The sequence below is a fragment of the Cyprinodon variegatus genome, unplaced genomic scaffold (assembly GCF_000732505.1).
Source record: "Cyprinodon variegatus isolate N-32 unplaced genomic scaffold, C_variegatus-1.0 Scaffold860, whole genome shotgun sequence".
Classification (NCBI taxonomy): Eukaryota; Metazoa; Chordata; class Actinopteri; order Cyprinodontiformes; family Cyprinodontidae; genus Cyprinodon; species Cyprinodon variegatus.
In genome coordinates this window covers 31,572-49,510 of record NW_015151313.1, presented here as the reverse complement: position 1 = coordinate 49,510, position 17,939 = coordinate 31,572, and the positions used below count along the sequence as shown (strand labels likewise).

General features: G+C 36.8%; 1 protein-coding gene across 1 annotated transcript in view; it reads right to left on the bottom strand.

Annotated features, from left to right (window-relative positions):
• Nucleotides 1-1,663: 1,663 nt before the first annotated feature.
• LOC107099330 (galanin receptor type 1-like) overlaps nucleotides 1,664-17,939 on the bottom strand; it is a 29,336-nt gene continuing 13,060 nt past the window's right edge. The window contains exon 3 of the mRNA XM_015397406.1: nucleotides 1,664-5,162. Coding sequence (XP_015252892.1) covers nucleotides 4,842-5,162 — 321 coding nt within the window. The 3' untranslated portion in view covers nucleotides 1,664-4,841. The remainder of the gene's footprint in view (nucleotides 5,163-17,939) is intronic.

Here is a 17,939-nt window from a genome sequence, read left to right as displayed (position 1 = left end):
ACTAAATAAGAATAAAATACATTGAAGTAAGTGCCTACAGTGTAATCAATATTTGCAAGTAAACTCCAAGTGCAATTATGTTTTTGAAAAAAGTACAGAGTAGAGGTAAGCACCATTAGTTGTTAAAACAATGCATCATGCTCTCTGACCATATAATTATCTTTATGGAATAAAAAACAATATATATTGTGTTTGGCTCCAGGGTTGACAGAAAGATAGGAGAAAACATTACATCTTTCTAATAAATTATTTAATCTTGCTATGGAATTTATCTATGTTTTAATAAATGTATGTAGAGAACCTTAAAGATATTGTCAATTGTAGGTTCAATGGAAAAAATAAACTCCTTCTGTCCTCAGCAATACCATCTGTGAAGGCAGCTCCACACTAAGCCTAGTCATACACAATATCCCCCCTGCAGTCTGGAAGCAATCCGACTCCAATGGGAGGAATTAGGATGTTGATTAAATGTATTAGGTGCTTTGAATCTGCTGCAGTGAAAATCTGTCTTTTTGACCTTTGTCTGACCATTTATATCTAAGCATGGGATTCTTTTAGGGTCAACCTTAAAGCAAAATCATTGTAGTATACTATGGTTTTAAATGAACGAGCTGATGATTTACAGTTTATGGCTTTACTGTAATGAGGTAAAGCTGTATTCTTTAGAATCTTGGCCTCATGTGAGATTTGCTTTAAATCTTTGATTTATAAAAAAAAAAAAAAAAATTGTGTTCTTAGAGAGATACTAGGAAAAGTACAAAACATGCACTGTGCTTTCTTGCTTCATCCAAAGGAGTATCTCAGCCAACACAACTACAAAGATTACAAAAAAGGCAGCGAAGCAAAGTACAAAGCAAGACAATCGCATATATTTGATAATTACACTTTTTTAATATCTACAATTAAATTTCCCCATAACAAATGTACAAATACTGTACAATTTCTAGGACTGTTCTCAAGTGCCTTTTAAAAATCCAGAAAAACGTAAAAACCTCCATGTTTATCCATGATTCAGTTTTCTTTCCAGGGACAGTTTGGCTTTGGGTATCCACCATAACAGCACGCTACCTTTTGAGGATTTGCTCCAGTATTATCTGCATTGATATGGTCTTAACTTTAATTCTAGAATAGTAAAATAGGGATTCATTGATAATTAATCACGTGCTTTTGAATACTGGCTGTTAGTTACTTGTTACATAGGTTGTGGGTGGATCTATTATTTGAATATTTTTTTCAGCTTGGATTTTACACATTTAGTTCTAGTACTTATTTTTTCCTGATTTTAAGTAATTAAGTCAAGGACCACTTATAATGTCCTTTGTATAATAAAGGGTAAGTCTGAATAAAAAGTTCTAATGTTTGTATGCCAAATCTCAAAGTCCTAGTTGGTTATTTAGGCCATCTCTTGGCTATAGTAGCTGGCTTACTTAGCATATTTAATTGTACTTTGAAAAAGCATTACTTTAGAGTCATCTCCTTCATCTTTGAAATGACTGTCCAAAGAGCCAACAATCTTTTCTTGCAAAGCAATGAATAGCAGTGAGCAAGACTGTGCTGAAACTGGTATGGATGGCCATACAAAGAGAACTCCAATCATACTAGAATTTTCTCTTGCATCCAATTAAAGTGACTTTAATCCATAGGATCGGTTGAATGTAAATTTTAATGCTTTAAATATTGTGCAATATGTTGAGACAGATGTTTGGTGTGCATGGGGGCAGAACTCATTTACGTATTAAAAAACTTGAAAAGCACTCTGAGAGCACAGACCTCTGCAAAACAGCAAGTTTGGCTCCATATTGTGACTTACACCTATAGCTAAAACTCGCACATGATCTGGATCATTATCAAATGTTCTGCTCTCACCTCCTTCATTCAGTTTGTACTCTGCTTTCTTTTTTTTATCAGTAGATCAAGACTTCGAGCGAGGCATGGCTCACGTTTTTGTCTTCAGTATAATTCTTTTTTGAGTCCAATGCGGTAAATAGTCACTGCCACCACTCTGTGCTTAAGGGGGGAACTAGAATTTCTAAAAGCAGAATGGGAGGCAGATATTTTAGTTATCAGGCACCTCGCCTGTGGAACCAGCTACCAGTTTTAGTCAGTAAGCCAGACACTCTATCTACTTTTAAGATAAGGCTTAAAACATTCATTTTTTATAAAACTTATAGTAAGAGAGGCTCAGGGTTTCCTAAGCTATCTCTATAGTTATGCTGCTATAGGTTTAGACTGCTGGAGGACATAGGGACAACTTTTCCTCATTCCTTCTCTACTTTTCAGTATTTGTTCAACTTCCATCTTTAAGCTCTTTCTGCTTTTTTAGATCATTGTAGCTTCATCTGGTCTGCTCCTATTGACACCATCCCCAAGAGAAAAATCAGCTGTGTTGCTGCCATGAACACCTTTTTTTTATAGATGTTGGAGCTTTGCCTGCTTTAATTTTAGTCCTGTTTCTCTGACTATGATTGTTTTTATAACTACATTTAACCCTCTCATATGGTAGCTACCTCAGAGCTCATCTCCCTGGCTGTGTCTTGGACAAGCCCGCCTTTGGAGCTAGTTAACAGTTGCCTTTTGTATCTCTGCTTCTGTCTCCTTGAACCCCAGCCGGCCTCGACAGACTGCCACTCACACTGAGCCTGGTTCTGCTGGAGGTTCCTTTCTGTTAAAAGGGAGTTTTCCTCTCCAATGTTACTACAGGCATGCTTGGTGTAAAGGATTGCTGATGAGTCAACGAGTCAATGCAATAATCTGATTTTCTTTAATAAAAAACTTTGAACCAATCCGACTGTATGAGCTGGATAAATTGTCGTTATAAAATACATTGAGTTAAACACTGTATGTTCTGAATTGGCGCTATATAAATAAACTAAATTGAATTTGAACTGCTTATTCTGCCAAATAATGTAAAAGAATTATTTAAAAACTTCCTGCATCAAGATAGGAATGTGGATCATCGCCAGTTTTTAATAAACTGCTCCATGGACTGGGATGCAGCTTGGATAAAAAGTTCATTTAAGTCCGTTCATAACTTTTAAGCCTATCCTGTACACAGGGAGATAATCACACAAACTTGGCTAAGATCATATCCTCCTTGGTGGACGTAATTACAAATTACACATGGTATGTCGATGTATAATGACTATCACCAAGGCCGCTTTTACCCGTCCAGACGAAGCCAGTTTGGGTGTATCAGACAAATTTCTCGGTTAGATGGGGGCCTTGTCCGAGTGAAACTGCAAAAAAATGGCAATAACAAAAATTTGCTCCAAGAGTGGAAAGTTTAAATCCATGCTCTAGGGTGGCTTCATGATGAAATGCCTTGACACATACCCAACTAAAAACTGCTGTTGTTTTGTATGTATGAGCCAATGCCAGACGCGCCTCTTTCTCAATCAGATGTGCAAACACAAACAATGTAGTGAATTTTATTGCTGTGGTTGTCCTTTAGAAGCTATTTAATTTGAAAAGGATTTTAAAAACACATATTTCGCTGACCTGCAGCATTTCCATTTGTGCAAAAGAACCACAGGTGAGATGTGTGTGGATATGGGTCCAAAGAAATGCCTTTTTTAATATGGTAGGTTGTTTTTTCAAAAACTTGCAAATAGAATAGTTAAAATACGAAAAAATACTCTCAAGCTTTGAGCAGCACTGTTAATCAAAATGCATTGATGTCACACTGAGTTTCACACAAGCTTATACCTAACACAATCCATGTCATCCAATACAGAGTCATTTGTAGCTAAGGGAGGGCTGGTTTTATAATCAGCTAACATTTTGTTATGATTTTTATGATTTAATTTTTTTACACCTAAACAAAGACCATGAGTTAAATGAACCTCGTGCCCTGTTGCTTTTGTTTGCAGTTCAAACAAGCTGAATTGCTGAATGAAAACGAAGATAAGGGTTTTGGTCAATCTTTGTAGTAAAGGGTGTCCAAGTTTAAAAAACTTAAACATCCGTTTAAACCAAATGTCAATATAATGAAACCAATTATTATTGTTTGTTGTTCAGAAACTAGATTTGGACATTTCCATGCAACTAAAAAGAGAGGAAAAAGACAGCTTTTTGAAACAACAGAAATGTAGATTTACTTCATATCTTTCAGAAACAAAAGTCATTGTCTTGGTAGCTAACCATAATATTCACCCCCCACTATGGCGACTCAGAAGTGCAATATAAATGCAATTTACAGCTTCAAGGAAACAACAAACCCAGCAGAATTTTTAGCGACAGATTATGTTTTTCTGCCATTTTAAGTTTCTGAATGCTGTAACTGTATTTTTTTTTTTTTGCTTTTTTTTTTTTAAAAAGAAACAAAGATTCTCTGATATCTTAAACATGCAGGAGAGAATTTTAGAACATTGCCTCTGTTTTACCAATATACATAAATACGTTTAACTTGACAATACTACAACCAGTAATTAAAACATGCTGGGATAAAGCAGTTCTACTGTATAAATTGTATGAAAAAAAAGTGTTTGCTCTTCAGACACATCAAAGCATTTGAAACTCGATCCTTATATTTCTGTGAAGCAAAAATTGTGCTACTTACATTGATACTAATGAAGTCAGGGGGTTAATTGACCTTATCTTTGAATGTTATAACAACAGAAATGCATTATGATGTGATACTCGATTATCTGCCTTTCTTACTAACTCTTCTCTTGAGTTTTAGACACTGCAGACTTTTCTTGAGACCAATATCATGATCACTGGTAATACTCATCCGGATCAGAGCACACACCAACTCATGTCTGATGACTTAGTCAAAGTGACTTATAGTGAGTTTCAGTGTACTGGCTCGATAAAACGTTCATGTCACCAGGCAAAACTGGTCAAACGTTGGTGCAGTTAGTCGACGGCGGAGTATCTGCCTTGCTGCGGATCTCCTTGATGTCGTTGAGGGGACAGTCGCCGTTGCCAATCTGGCATTTAAAGACTTGCTTGTAAGCCTTCCTGAAGTTCTCTGACAAGAAGGCGTAGATGACAGGGTTCACGGAGGAGTTGCTGTACGCCAGGCAGTGTGCGGCCACCCGAAACACGAAGGAGGCCTGGGTCAGCGGAAAGGTCCCGAACTCCACCCAGAGATGAACGACGTGATGAGGGAGCCAGGACAAGCAGAACACCACCACCACCACCAGCACGGTCTGAGCAGTCTGGGAAAATAGATGAGAAGAAATTATTTGTATGAGAAATAACAACATTTCCTGTTATTAATTCAGCTTTGAGCCTTTTTTTTTATTTGCTGTACAAACTGTACCAACTGTTATCAGGTGCTATTTTGTAATCTCAAGCTAATATTTCATTTTCAGTAGGATACAATAAACGTTTTATAAAAGTGAAAATATGCTGCAGCGTAATGAGATGAAACCCCTGGAATTCAGATTTTCGGCTCCATTCAACATTCTAAATTGTTCTGACCAGTAATTTTAAAGGCCTACATTCAAATATATGTGATTGTTTCAAAACAAAAATGTTTGACTTTAAAGTTTTTGCACCAGTTTTTAAACCAGTATCAACCAGACCTGAGGACTGCTGGACATGGGAACTAAAAAAGAAAAAGAAAATCACTAAAACAGACAACTAAAAGATCTCAAACCATACTGTATTGATCTTTTCTGATAAAATTGAATGACAGATGACATAAAAATTAATTGACATTTACCAGTATGTAATGGGGTAAAATTAGCCATCTCCAGCTCTTTGGGACCTCTCAGGGACCAGTTAACAACTCAAATACGGCATAATTGTGCCTCAACTCTACTGTATCTCCGCTCACCCAACAGTCAGCTGTATACTCGCTCAATCTCTGCCTTCCACCAAAAATACCTTAAACATCCTCACAACTGTAAACTGAGGAGACAAGGGTCAAGCTTCTTTCAAGGTGTGTATCCTGTTACATCTGATGTAAAATCTTTCAGCTTTGCTTTAATTACACATAAAACCAAAACAATTCTGCAATGAAGAGTGAGCCGGAATTCCAATCCAGTGATGTAAAGGCTCAGTTATCACGAACATTTGATGGGTTTTGTTTCTGCCAAGTGTGGGAGAGTGGGTTTAAAGATTTAGTAGGAAAACATAGGGTTAGTTTAGATAGCCTATTTCCATTAATAGATGAAGTCTTTATTTGAATATGATATAATGTTTATCTAAGTGTGAGGGGAAAAAAAGTGAAAATAGAAGAAATAAGAGACACAGAACCAAGAAGCCTCTGTCTGAACCAGTTAAAAAGGCTGGATCTCATTTAAGATTCCTTGTTCTATCTTTTTTTTGTGACTTTTTTGCTAACTTAATCTTTAGCCTGTAAACAGTTCAGTTTTAAATCCAGAGAGGAACCGCGACACATTTAAAGCGAGTCCCAGTAGAGGAACCACTGAGGAGCCGGTCTAAAAGTGGCTTCCCTCCCTGGCCCCAAACCAGCTGTTTGTGGAAATGTTGCCTATAAGGCGGTCAGAGAAAGGGGTGTGGGAACAGCACCCACAGCAGTTCGAGTTTGGACCAAACTAAGAAATCCTCCTATTAATTTTATTATAACATTTGACCTGAGCTGACAGGTCAAAGGTGGCTAGCCTTATATTAGCCACATTTTCCCTCTTGCTCAAGTCGACTGTACATAAAACTCTTTTTTATACTTTAGATTTAGACTTGTGTACCAGACTTGTGTACCCTCTCAGTCAAAAGTAATGATGGTTGTCCAAAGGTGGATGCACAATAACTGGTTATGAAATAAAAAAATGTTTACTTAATCTTTTGAGTATTTGATTCTTAGGCAATTTATTCTTTCCATGTCAAATGAAAAACAACATAAATACGTTGCCTGGAAATTAGTAAAGAATCAAAATAACATCCTATTATAAAACTGTATTTATAAAACTGCAGCTCCTATAAGTAAATATGTTATAATCACACTTAAACTTCATGAATTGGGAACAAAATGTTTTCATCAAGACACCTGAGCTGCTTTGAGGAGCTCCAATAGCTCAGTTTGAAAAACAGCTGACCCCAGGCTGTTCTCTACATCCAGTCTGTTCCTCTGCCTGGTTTGGATGTGTGTCAAAGCTGAAGCTGAACTCAAAGAAAAAGTACTTTTTGGTTAATAGACGCTTGTTTCATTTCTTAAATTGGGTCCCGACAAAGCAGAACAGATCCAAGCCCTATCTTATCTTACTACCTAAGAATTAAAATGCTTATATATCCCTTGCAATGCACTCGCAGACCACTAGGGGTAGGAGTACCCCAGCTTGGGAATCACTGTTTTAGACAATTATATCCTATTATAAGTACACTAAAGTTTTATTTGCATGTCTTATTATGTTTCATGTTAATATTAAAACACAGGAGACAATTACTGTGATTGCTAATACAATTTTTAGTTCAAGTTTACAGCAACATTAAATTAAACTTTTAAGCTGTTATCGGGATTCTTAAAATAAATATATGCATAAGCTATACTATATTATATAACTATAAGCTATAACTATATTAGGGCTGCAACTAACGATTATTTTACAAATCAAATAATCTGTTGATTATTATTTTCGATTAATTGATTAATAATCCAATAGCAAAAAGTTCCTTAAAGAAGAATTTTTGCAAAATTAGACCAGGTGAAACTAACAGTTTTCCACTTGAGGAGTTCTGGATAGAGCATATTGAAAGACGAAAAATATTTTTAATCATTAATGCAAAATGTTTAAATATTTATTTTACAATTTTGGTATAATTACTGCTCTGAGTGGGTTTCTCTGCTGGCTAAAGGCGTGTTTTAGAGTCTCTATACTCAAGTTAACAATTAATCGATTATTAAATTAGTTGATGATTGCTTCAATAATTAATTAATCTGATTAATATTTTCAGCCCTAAACAATATATATTTAAATTACAAAATGAATATCAAGGCTTTCTCTGTATTTGTCATTGAAAAACATCTTTTAGATTTATTACAGAAATGTAATAATTATGTGATTTTTAAAAATATATAAATATATTCAATTCAGGCATTATTGGAATGAGAAGGGAAGGTGGTAGGAAAAAATGAGAAAATCCTCAGATAAATGAAACTAAACCTATATGCAAACATTTATTTTCTTGTTTTGTAGGTATTTTCTGATGTGGTACAGAGACAGCGATTGAGCTTCCACTCAAAGCTTCGCTGAAATATAAAAGCAGGTATCTAAATCCTGTTTTTCTGTATCTTGTTAGCTCTGTTTGGGTCTGCAGCCTTTGTGAAAATCAACTTTCTTGCTCAACATGCCAGCAGTTAGTGGCTGCAGTGCTCCTGCTTTGTAATGAGGTTGTAACACAGCTGCTGGCTAGAAATCAAACCATAACAGCAAGCCACGCAATAAAAGATGGATTTTAGAGCTGAAGGGGAGCAGACCTCTCGGCGGGTTTCTTCTGACTGCCCCCTTTTAAAACATCCTATAACTCTCAAATGACCAGCACTACAGCTTACACCGTCATGTTTTATTCATAACTCATACCACAGATCCAGATCTGTAATTTTCTGAACTGTGGAGGGGAAAAGAGTCTGCTAACAAAAATTCTTATGTTCACATCTTTCCCTGCATGGAACAAAGAGGGTAAAGTTTACATGTTCTGTATGTACTAACAAAATAACACTGAAAAACATCCTCAGATAAATGAATATATCAATATTTTCACATATGCTTCTAAACATGTAGGTTCGCCTTAGATGGTTTGTATACAGAGGCACTTCTTGCCTCTCACCCCCATCTTTGACACCTGCTTGTTTTTTTCCCATGACCTCATACCTTTTGGCTCTTATCAGTACCATGGGCCTGAAGTTGGGTAAAGTACAGCAAATCTGAAAGACCTCCAGTGCCAAAGAACACATCCCTGAGGGACCTCAGCAGCAATGACTTCACATCTCAAAAAAATCCTTGAGAAGTTAGTCCTCTACCATAAGGTTGGCTGCAGTTTGCCTACCAGCCAGCCATTGAGGTAGATTAGTTAAAGACTAAAATAACCAATAACTGCAGCCCTGGATTGAATAGAGCAGTCAAAGACAAGTTTAAACTATTTTTTAGCTGATTCAAATGAACTTGTTGTTCAGGATCTGTTAAGATCATTGTATCCAACAGTCAAAATCAGTGTGTCACACCCATGCCAATATGTGCACAGTGTTTATCTGTTCAGTAAAAGGCTGGTTATACTCCCGCAGCAGTGTGTCGCAGTGAGATTGTCGCAGATATTTCTGATTTATGCCCAATTTTGAAGTATGTTCTGCACTATGTTATTCCAGGTCTCAAAGCAAGAGGGACAATCAGGAACTAGCTGTGGGTCTAGATACGGCCAAGGTGGTAAGAAAGTGGGGGCAAGTTTGTGTGACACAGAGGGACATGAGGGCGAAAAAAAGCGGGGATCCAGGTGGAAAAAGGGTCTCAGCATTCTTGCGCACCTCCCTCTTCTAGCTGGTCCTTCTTAACGAGTCGTTTTCCACAATGGCAGTCATACAGACAAAACAAGCTGGTAAGGTACCAAACAGGAGATATGCACAGTGTAGAGCAGATGTGGATTTGACCAATCAGAGGCCTCCTGTGTCTGCAATCTACTACAATTTTGGAGAGGGGGGAATATCTGCGTTAAGTGCGACACACACGCACAGAAGCTCTGGTTTCTCAGTATATTCCAGCCTTAAGTGTCTACATCCTAGCTGGTATTTGCAAATTTTTTATTTGTTTTAGTGGTGTTTCCAGTGTGCTCTATTTTGGACACTTAATTTAGTTTGCCACACATTTTGTCTTTGTGATTTGGGTGTATTTTATTATTCTACAGTCTATTCTTATTTCTTATTTAGATGCGTACAGTCCTTTAACTTGTAAATATATTGTTTTTTTGTGATATGGGAACTTATATACTTTCATTTGTATTTTTCACTTCTAAGACAATAAAGGATATCATTACTCTATTCTGATCTTTTGAAATTGTGAGCAACACTGCCAAAACACGGGACCCAGATTATTGCTATCACAAGAAACATTTTATTTAGTTGCATTTTAATAAATAACAGACTATGCTGATTGCAGTTAATTAGATTCATCTTTTGAGATAATGTTGTTTTTTTCTTACTTTCTTGATGAACTTCTGCATTAAATCTACTATTGTCTGTCTCCGTTTATATTTTATTACATCTCTCAGTCCTTTATTTAAGCCAGTGATCTCTTATCACTTTATTTGAACCCCTGTCTCTCCTGAAAGGTAAGCAATAGGGGAAAACAAATAGTGGAAAATAATTCTTAAAGCTATCTAATATAATGTGACTGGCTTCCCTATTCCCCTATGTGTGTTCAATGCTGTGTCCGACAATGAGAGCCACAAAGAATGATGGACTGACAGGTGGAGAGATAAAGGGCCGATACCAAATGGACAGCCTATCCAGTATAAAAAGAGAAGCCAGAGCAACATTTCACGTTTTGGTTAATATAGTCTGATCTGTTGAAACGTTGGAGATTAAATGGGCCCATAGACAGACAAGACAGATGGAGGCAGAACAGTGGGTTTTCAGTTTTAATAAAACAAAACTAACTTAAGAAAAAGGTTTTCAAAACAGAGGACGGTTTCTTGCATTGGCAAAGCACGGCATGACGTGGCAGACTGGAGTTACTCAGCATGAAAGCAGTATTCTCCAATAAAGAGTAAAAGAAATCTGACAGCTATTAAAGTGGCTGGACATGAGAAAAACAAAGATGGATCACAGGTGATGTAATTTGGAGAATTAGTGGCAACAAAGAACAAAAACAGGCAGAAGGTGAACGTCATTATACTGATGACACAGAAAAAACAAACAAGAAATCCATAAAAAAAAACTAGAGCGAAACTGCTGGACAATGAAACCAGACATGCGAGAAACTAAACTATGATAAATTAGAGAACAGAGACTAAATAATAAACTAGAGAGTATGAAAAACATCTAACTAATCTAAATTTTAAAAATTAACAATAAGGCAAGACCCAAATAACAAAAATTCAGTTTCGCTATAAATAGGATGCAACTAAAACAACTTAGGGCAAACCCCCCAAAAAGAGACAGGACACTCTTAAAGTAAGACTTAAAATCTATTGAGGAAAAACTCCAAACAGAAAAAATATCATAAAATATAAATAAAAACCAATACATGATGCTCACAATAAAAATAGGAGACAAAAGAGAAAGCTTTGCATGTTTTGATATGAGAGCCTTTGTTAGAGATTTAATTCAGTTTGCCACCAAGATCAAAGACATGTCTTTTTTTCCCCCCTAATTTTAAAAGCCTCATTTCCCAAAGTAGGGTTAGTGGTAATCCAGAGTAAGCTCTGGGGTAAATTGCTGAATATCCTGGTTTTTCCAGTTCAGAAAGTTAGGACTCTGAGAAAAGTTCTGACAACAAATTAGTCCATGAAGTGACTCTGATCAGTAGCTGCTAATCTGAAGATATCTTTGTCAGAAGAGGAGGATTAAAGCATGATTAGATCCTTTATCTTTCAAAAGAATATATCCCCCCAAAAAATAATTGTAATATTTTTTTTTTCTAGCAAGAACAAAATTAGATCAATTAGAGCATTTTCGTGGTACTATTATGTGGGCAGTACATGGAAAGTGCGAAGGTGACCTTCTACACATAAAACATTTTTTTGGGAATCATATCCTTAATAGCTGTTATGTTGCACCTACACATATATTCAATACTCATGAAAAAAAAAGATGTTTCACAGAATCCTAAAATTAGCACAAAGAATTTAAATGCCCCCTTGTTATTATTACACTCTCTTGAAATGTAGGGATTTTTTCCTCACATTTAACAAACACTAAATATACATGTTAAATCTACATCTATCATATCTATATTTTGTGTAATAATCTATTTCTAAATCCTATATCTATATATAGATGTAATATCTATTTCTAAATTGTTTGTGAGGAATGTTTTTGTGTTTTCTTTTTAGTTTCTCCTCCTACCCACTAGATGGTGCCCTTTCCCCTGTTTGGCCTGGAGGGCCTCTTCCGGTTCCCCCCCCCACACCTGCGGCTCGTTGGGTCATCACCAGAGGAGAATTTGAGCAGCAGACTATCACCACCTCGTTTGCCAGTATTGAGTACTCTAGCCTCACTAAGTTTAGCTGAGTCTAACATTTGAGTCTTTGCCTCTCTGAGTCTAAGGTTTTTTCTAACATTTTTGTCTCTTTTGTGTTCTCCGGCAGGATAACCCCCCGATCTGCTAGATAAGCCTGGTCCTTCTCCCCTTGGAAGGAATTATTTGTCTCACACTGATAAAGGGGAAACCTGCTACTCTGGACCCATCATTAGTCTGCATGTCCGCCCTCCAACAAGTAACCATCATCTCTGGACAATTCCCCCACAAACTGGACCCAAGGATCAATCAAGAACCATACTACGTGAGTCACATCTGTTCCATTCAGCTCCTTCAATCAATTTCCCTATGGGCCTTGAACTCATCACTGTGATCTCCCCCCTAGAGTTTCTGGTTCCACCTGACCGCAGGATTCCCCCCATCTGAGAATAACCTGTTTTCTCTATCTCTCTCTGAGTTTAGTAAACCTAACCAATAAACTGTTAACTTTTTCTGTGCCTCTGAGTGGTTTTCTGCATGTGGGTTAGATCTTTGAGACCAATAATGACACTTTATATCTTAATCCATACATCACCCTTAATAAATATACTTTAAATCTAAATGGATATGTCAAATTTTAAACCTGGAATCCAAGTACATATTTTATATGATAAATGCAATTCTTAAATCTCAGACTGAAATGTACTGTAAAATATACATATTAACAGTGAAACTTTAACAGCTCAATTTTTCACCACACCTCAAGGGAAAAGGGAACACGGCTGAAAACAGAAGCATCCTTGGAAGGTTCAGCCCATCTTTCCTTTTTATTAAGCTTAGTTACCCGCTTGATATCTCCTGTCCTGAAATAAAAAACTCTGATAAGAGACGAGAGGAGTAGAGCTACTCAGAGTATCTGCTTGCTACTCAGCATATTTCCTCGAACGGACCCTGAAGTCTGAAGGAGATATTTCTTCACAAACAGCAGTTGTGAGTCTGGATATTCCCTGTTGGCAGCATCAGAGATGGGAATGTGGGAACTGCATCTACTGAGGTCTAAATTTGGTTCCTTGTGAAAGCTGACACCAGCTAATGACAACATGTGATGGACCTGCTTAATTCCCACTCTTTCCTAATGTACCTTAAAGTCAGCCCACATATTTAGAACTCCAAATTATGAATTTAAACCTCAAAGTTTCAGTCTGAGTGACAGAGAAATCTATATACTTTATAGAGTTTATTATAATTGGCTGTACTGTAAATTTACTCAATCCTCTTTAGAATTTCTCTTTAAAAAGTTGATAGTTTATGTTAATATAAGCTTGTTATTTCTTTGCTATCACACCTTTTAAACTTATTTTCAATATCTTTGGGACTTGCAGATGTAGAGTTTTTGATGTGCATATATATATACTATATATACTAATTAATTTCTAAACATAATTGTCCACTTTCTATATCTTAATATTCATTTTCTATGGATGAAAATTCTAGTCTGTTTTCTTAGATTTCATCCCAGATTATTCCTTTATCTGATTCCTTTTTAAAGATTATTTTAAAAGTGAAGCCGTTCTGTGATTGAAACCAAACCAGCTGTGTCTCATAATATTTACTCTTGGTGTTTAACACAGAGGGGCCACCCATTCCTGTTTTACACACTAAGAAACAATACAACGCTTACTCAAGGGGCATCTGGGATATTGTTTCCCTTGTCGAGTGCTTGCAATGAATCCTTCCAGACTGCGTCACTAGGGAAGGGGAGCCTTATCAACCAACCAACACAGGTTGAATTTATTTTAACTGCCAGTGTCTAAATATACCAAAAACCTAGTCAAATACAAATGCAAGGAGTCCAGTAAATATTTTGTTAAACCCTCACACATTCAGAAGAAGATCAAGTCATCATCATTTATATAAAAAGTGTTAAGCGCCCCGATTTGTATAAATATCAGAAAAACTGAAGGCTAAAACTGAGAAGTGTTCATTAAAATATTATATTGCCTGATCTACCAACGGCCTCCTTGGTTTTTGTAGTTTTTCAATCAGTTTTTTTAAATCTTTTACTTAGCTCGCTGATAGCATGATTCTTTTTTTTTTAAAGAAAGGTTCTAAGCAGTGCATACAAAATGGATCAAAGAATTAATGAATTTTTTTGTTGTTATAACAGAACATATTGAAACAAGAAGCTGTTTGTTTGGGATGAAAAACTGCAGGGGAAAGTATAAAAAATATTTTTTATTATGTTTAATATAGTCAGTTAAAAGTTCACATGGTGTCCAATCGGATGGAGAATTTCACGAATTTGGGTCTTAAATTATCAACCATGAGAGAAGTTGACATTAAAGCTTTAGGGGATCTTGGGATCTGTGTTGGATCCTATATAACAAAGGGGAGTGTGATGTAAGAGAAAGTAAGAATCCCATCCATCAGCCCTCACATCCCAATGAAACTGTTCACACAGAACCAGGCAGCGAGAAGTTTCATACCTGAAGTAATATGATCTCTCTTCTTAATGTCGGTCTACGGCGCCAGCACCAGCATTATGCTCAGCCTGTTAAACTGTAATGGCTTCTTTTAGCCTCCCATTTATGGGCCGATTTGTATAGTCTAGAGAAGCAGAAACATTTAGAGAGCAATGTTTCTGAATTTCTCTATGGTATGTCAGAAAGGCTGGTTTCTTTGCTCTATTTAATCTAATAGTAAGGCCAAATTCACACAGGGGTCCTCATAAGAGTGCCGACGATGCAACAGTTATCCTTTGCTGAGGCAATACTAGGCCAAGCCTACAGTAGAACTTGCAATTCATCATTTTCTGCTGTTTTGTGAATCATTGAGACATTCCTCTTTACCTTCCCAGTGTCAGAATCACCTTCTAACATGATCTTACCACAGAAGTCAATATTCATAGCTCGCTGTGCACTGGAAAACCTCTCATGGACCAAGTCGGAGCGCAGGGATGCCATAACATTATTCTATCTCAACACACTAGCTTGTTTCTGTAACCTTGTAAATATCTGAATGAGTTCCTAGAGCTATTTCTACTCCTACACCGTCCATTTTTAGTCATTCTGTGCAGAAAGAATCCATTTGATTTTCAAGTTCTTATTCAAAGCATGAGAGGATCAAGATAGATGGGTTTTCAAAGCAGAGTTAAGTGCACTATCCTATAGCATGCATCATAATTGCATTTATAAACATTGATGCAACCCTGTGTAACATTTGCAAGCATAATTCAACAAATTATCTGCACAAATTTCTATTTTGGGTGTTTGTGCAATACTCATTGTGAGCCAATCACACAGAAGCTCTGATGGCTTTAAATTTTCTTTTATTCTTTATGAGACTAACAGGCTGTTATATAGCTCTTTTGTCAGGCTCTTTTCTCCACACTCCCAATCAGGAAGAGTAATGTTAAGGCTTTTTAAACTGACAGATACACGCTGCAATCAAGCCAAAAATGTCTTTTTCTGCTAATCTCTACGCCTGGGTACAATTTGCAGGCTCCAGGCCTAACTCAAGTGACAGGCACAGCACAGACTACCTCTTTCCCTGCAAGGACTTTGAGTGAGACTCTTTATTCCTTGGGATGAGGAAAATGTGGACTGGTTGGCAGGCAAGTCGTGAGAGCTTGTCGTGATCATTTTGGCAGTAGCAAGAGTGTACATGGCCCACCATTACTGTTCCTTTAATGATCTATTTAGGGTCCTGCTTGCTGGCTGTGGGCAGAAGAGGGTTATGGCATCATCATGAGGCATGAAGCCATCCTTGCTGTTTTTGTTTTTCCTGAAAAATCTACCGAATTTTATCCAGTGTAAAGTAAACACTTGCTGCCTCCCCTCTCCGCCATCTTGATAAATTTCTCCTACTACAGTATAATAAACCCCCAGACCTCACTAACACGTTTTGCACATAGTCCCAAATGGTTATGGAAATGTTTCCACTTTATTAAATGTAATAGGGAGCCATCTGTGGTCCACAGGGCCCTATAAGTACAACCCATGGGAGAGAAGACTTTTAACAGCTTACATTTTACATCTTCAGTCTGCAACATGTAGGAGATTTGGATACTGGACTTAGGGCTGAAACATTCAGCTATTCAAATCAGAATTTACACTTTTTGAGGTTCCGTTGTTATGTTTCTAAATAGAGATTCCTAAAATCTGACTTTCTAGTAAAAATATAACAAATCCTAATGTCCTTGAGAAACCGCCTCAAGGGAATTCAACAAGTTTTGAAACTATGCTACTTATTCTGGCAAAAAAATGAAATATGCAAGACACATTTTCACAAGCATATAAATCTAAGAAGGTAGTATTAAGTGTAATATATTAGTTACAAAAAACTCCACCCTGAGGCAAAAAACTCCACCCTGGGGCAGCTTTAATTACATACAAGAATAGTGCTTTAAAGTGATTGTTTTCCCTAATAATCTCTACATTTTCTAAAAGACAGAAGAGGGGAATTGAATTTGTAAGCTTTGCATTATTTAAGTAGCAGTTTTATTGTTAAGAGGGTAACCTAAGATACCGAATTCCTGGATAGAATTTGCAATGAGGAAGTTACATGAAGTTACTGTATTAAAGCCCTTTTGAAAAGGTCAACTGGAGTGAAGGGGCTCATGCTAAGACAGAGTTATATAGATTACCCTTTAGCCACTGTGTCAAAGATGGTTGGGAGATTTGGAAAGGAACAGATCATTTCTGAGTAAATTTCACTGATTCTGAGTTGGGTCAAATATGTAATATCTATAATAAAATAGGTGTCATTTGCACATACTTTATAGAACACAAAGAGTTCAGAATTTATTATTAGCTTTAGACAAAAAACAATATTCTTAAAGCTTTAAAGCGTAGCTTAACCCTCTTAAAATCCATCTCATTTTGGGTATTCCTCATCTATTTTGCATACCCAAATGGAAAAGCACAAAACTTAGGGACTGTAAGACCAAATTACATGTGCAATACATTATTTGTAAGCTAACACCCTCTAGTTTCTGCTAGATGCTGGATTACTTTGAATCTGTGGACCCTTATGGGCGAATGGAGTATAAATAATTGAAGATTGGATTCATAAAAACGTCTTCTGGATGCCTTCAAAGGTATGTAGTTGTGGCTGCTTTGTTTCTTTACATTTTGACCTGCTGCTGTATCCGTGTTAATTGTGCTTTGGTGCTTGCTGTGTCCATAAAATAATGTTGGTGGTTGAATTGGGGTGAATCTAAGCTTTCGTGTCTTATCATGTGTCTATCATGTCTTACATGTCTTGTGTCTTATCATGTGTCTATCATGTCTTACATGTCTATATTGGTAAAAATATTACTGGTGTAATTTTATGCATTCTGAGGTAATACCCCCACTTAACATCCACCGGGTCGCCGCTGACCCAGTGGGTTTTGAGAGGTTAAAAGTCTGGTCAGCAAGGAATAATCAAAGGATAATTTTCTATACCTAAAACTAATATGTCCGAGGTGATTCAAGGAATTTAGCGTCAATCGGTAAAAAAAATATATTTTTTTGGCCAAATATAGTAACACCTCACTCCTGACATCTTCCGGCAGTGACATCACGGTGTGGTAAGCATAGCGCCATTTTTCTCTAGGCTTTTTACTTGCAATCAATGGGAACTACTAGACACCCCTGCAATCAACAACAATTATTTAACATTTCAAGAGGACTTCACCATTGAAATTTGCAAGAGCTATAGTTGAACTGACAATGCCCACGTGCATGGCAGTTGGATGCTGTAATATATCGGTAAAGGTGAAAACAAAAAGTGTTATTTCACCTTTCCGATTCATGATCACCAACGGATGGGTTCGTCGTTGGATTACCAACTTGAAGAGGGAAGATTTGCCATCTAACT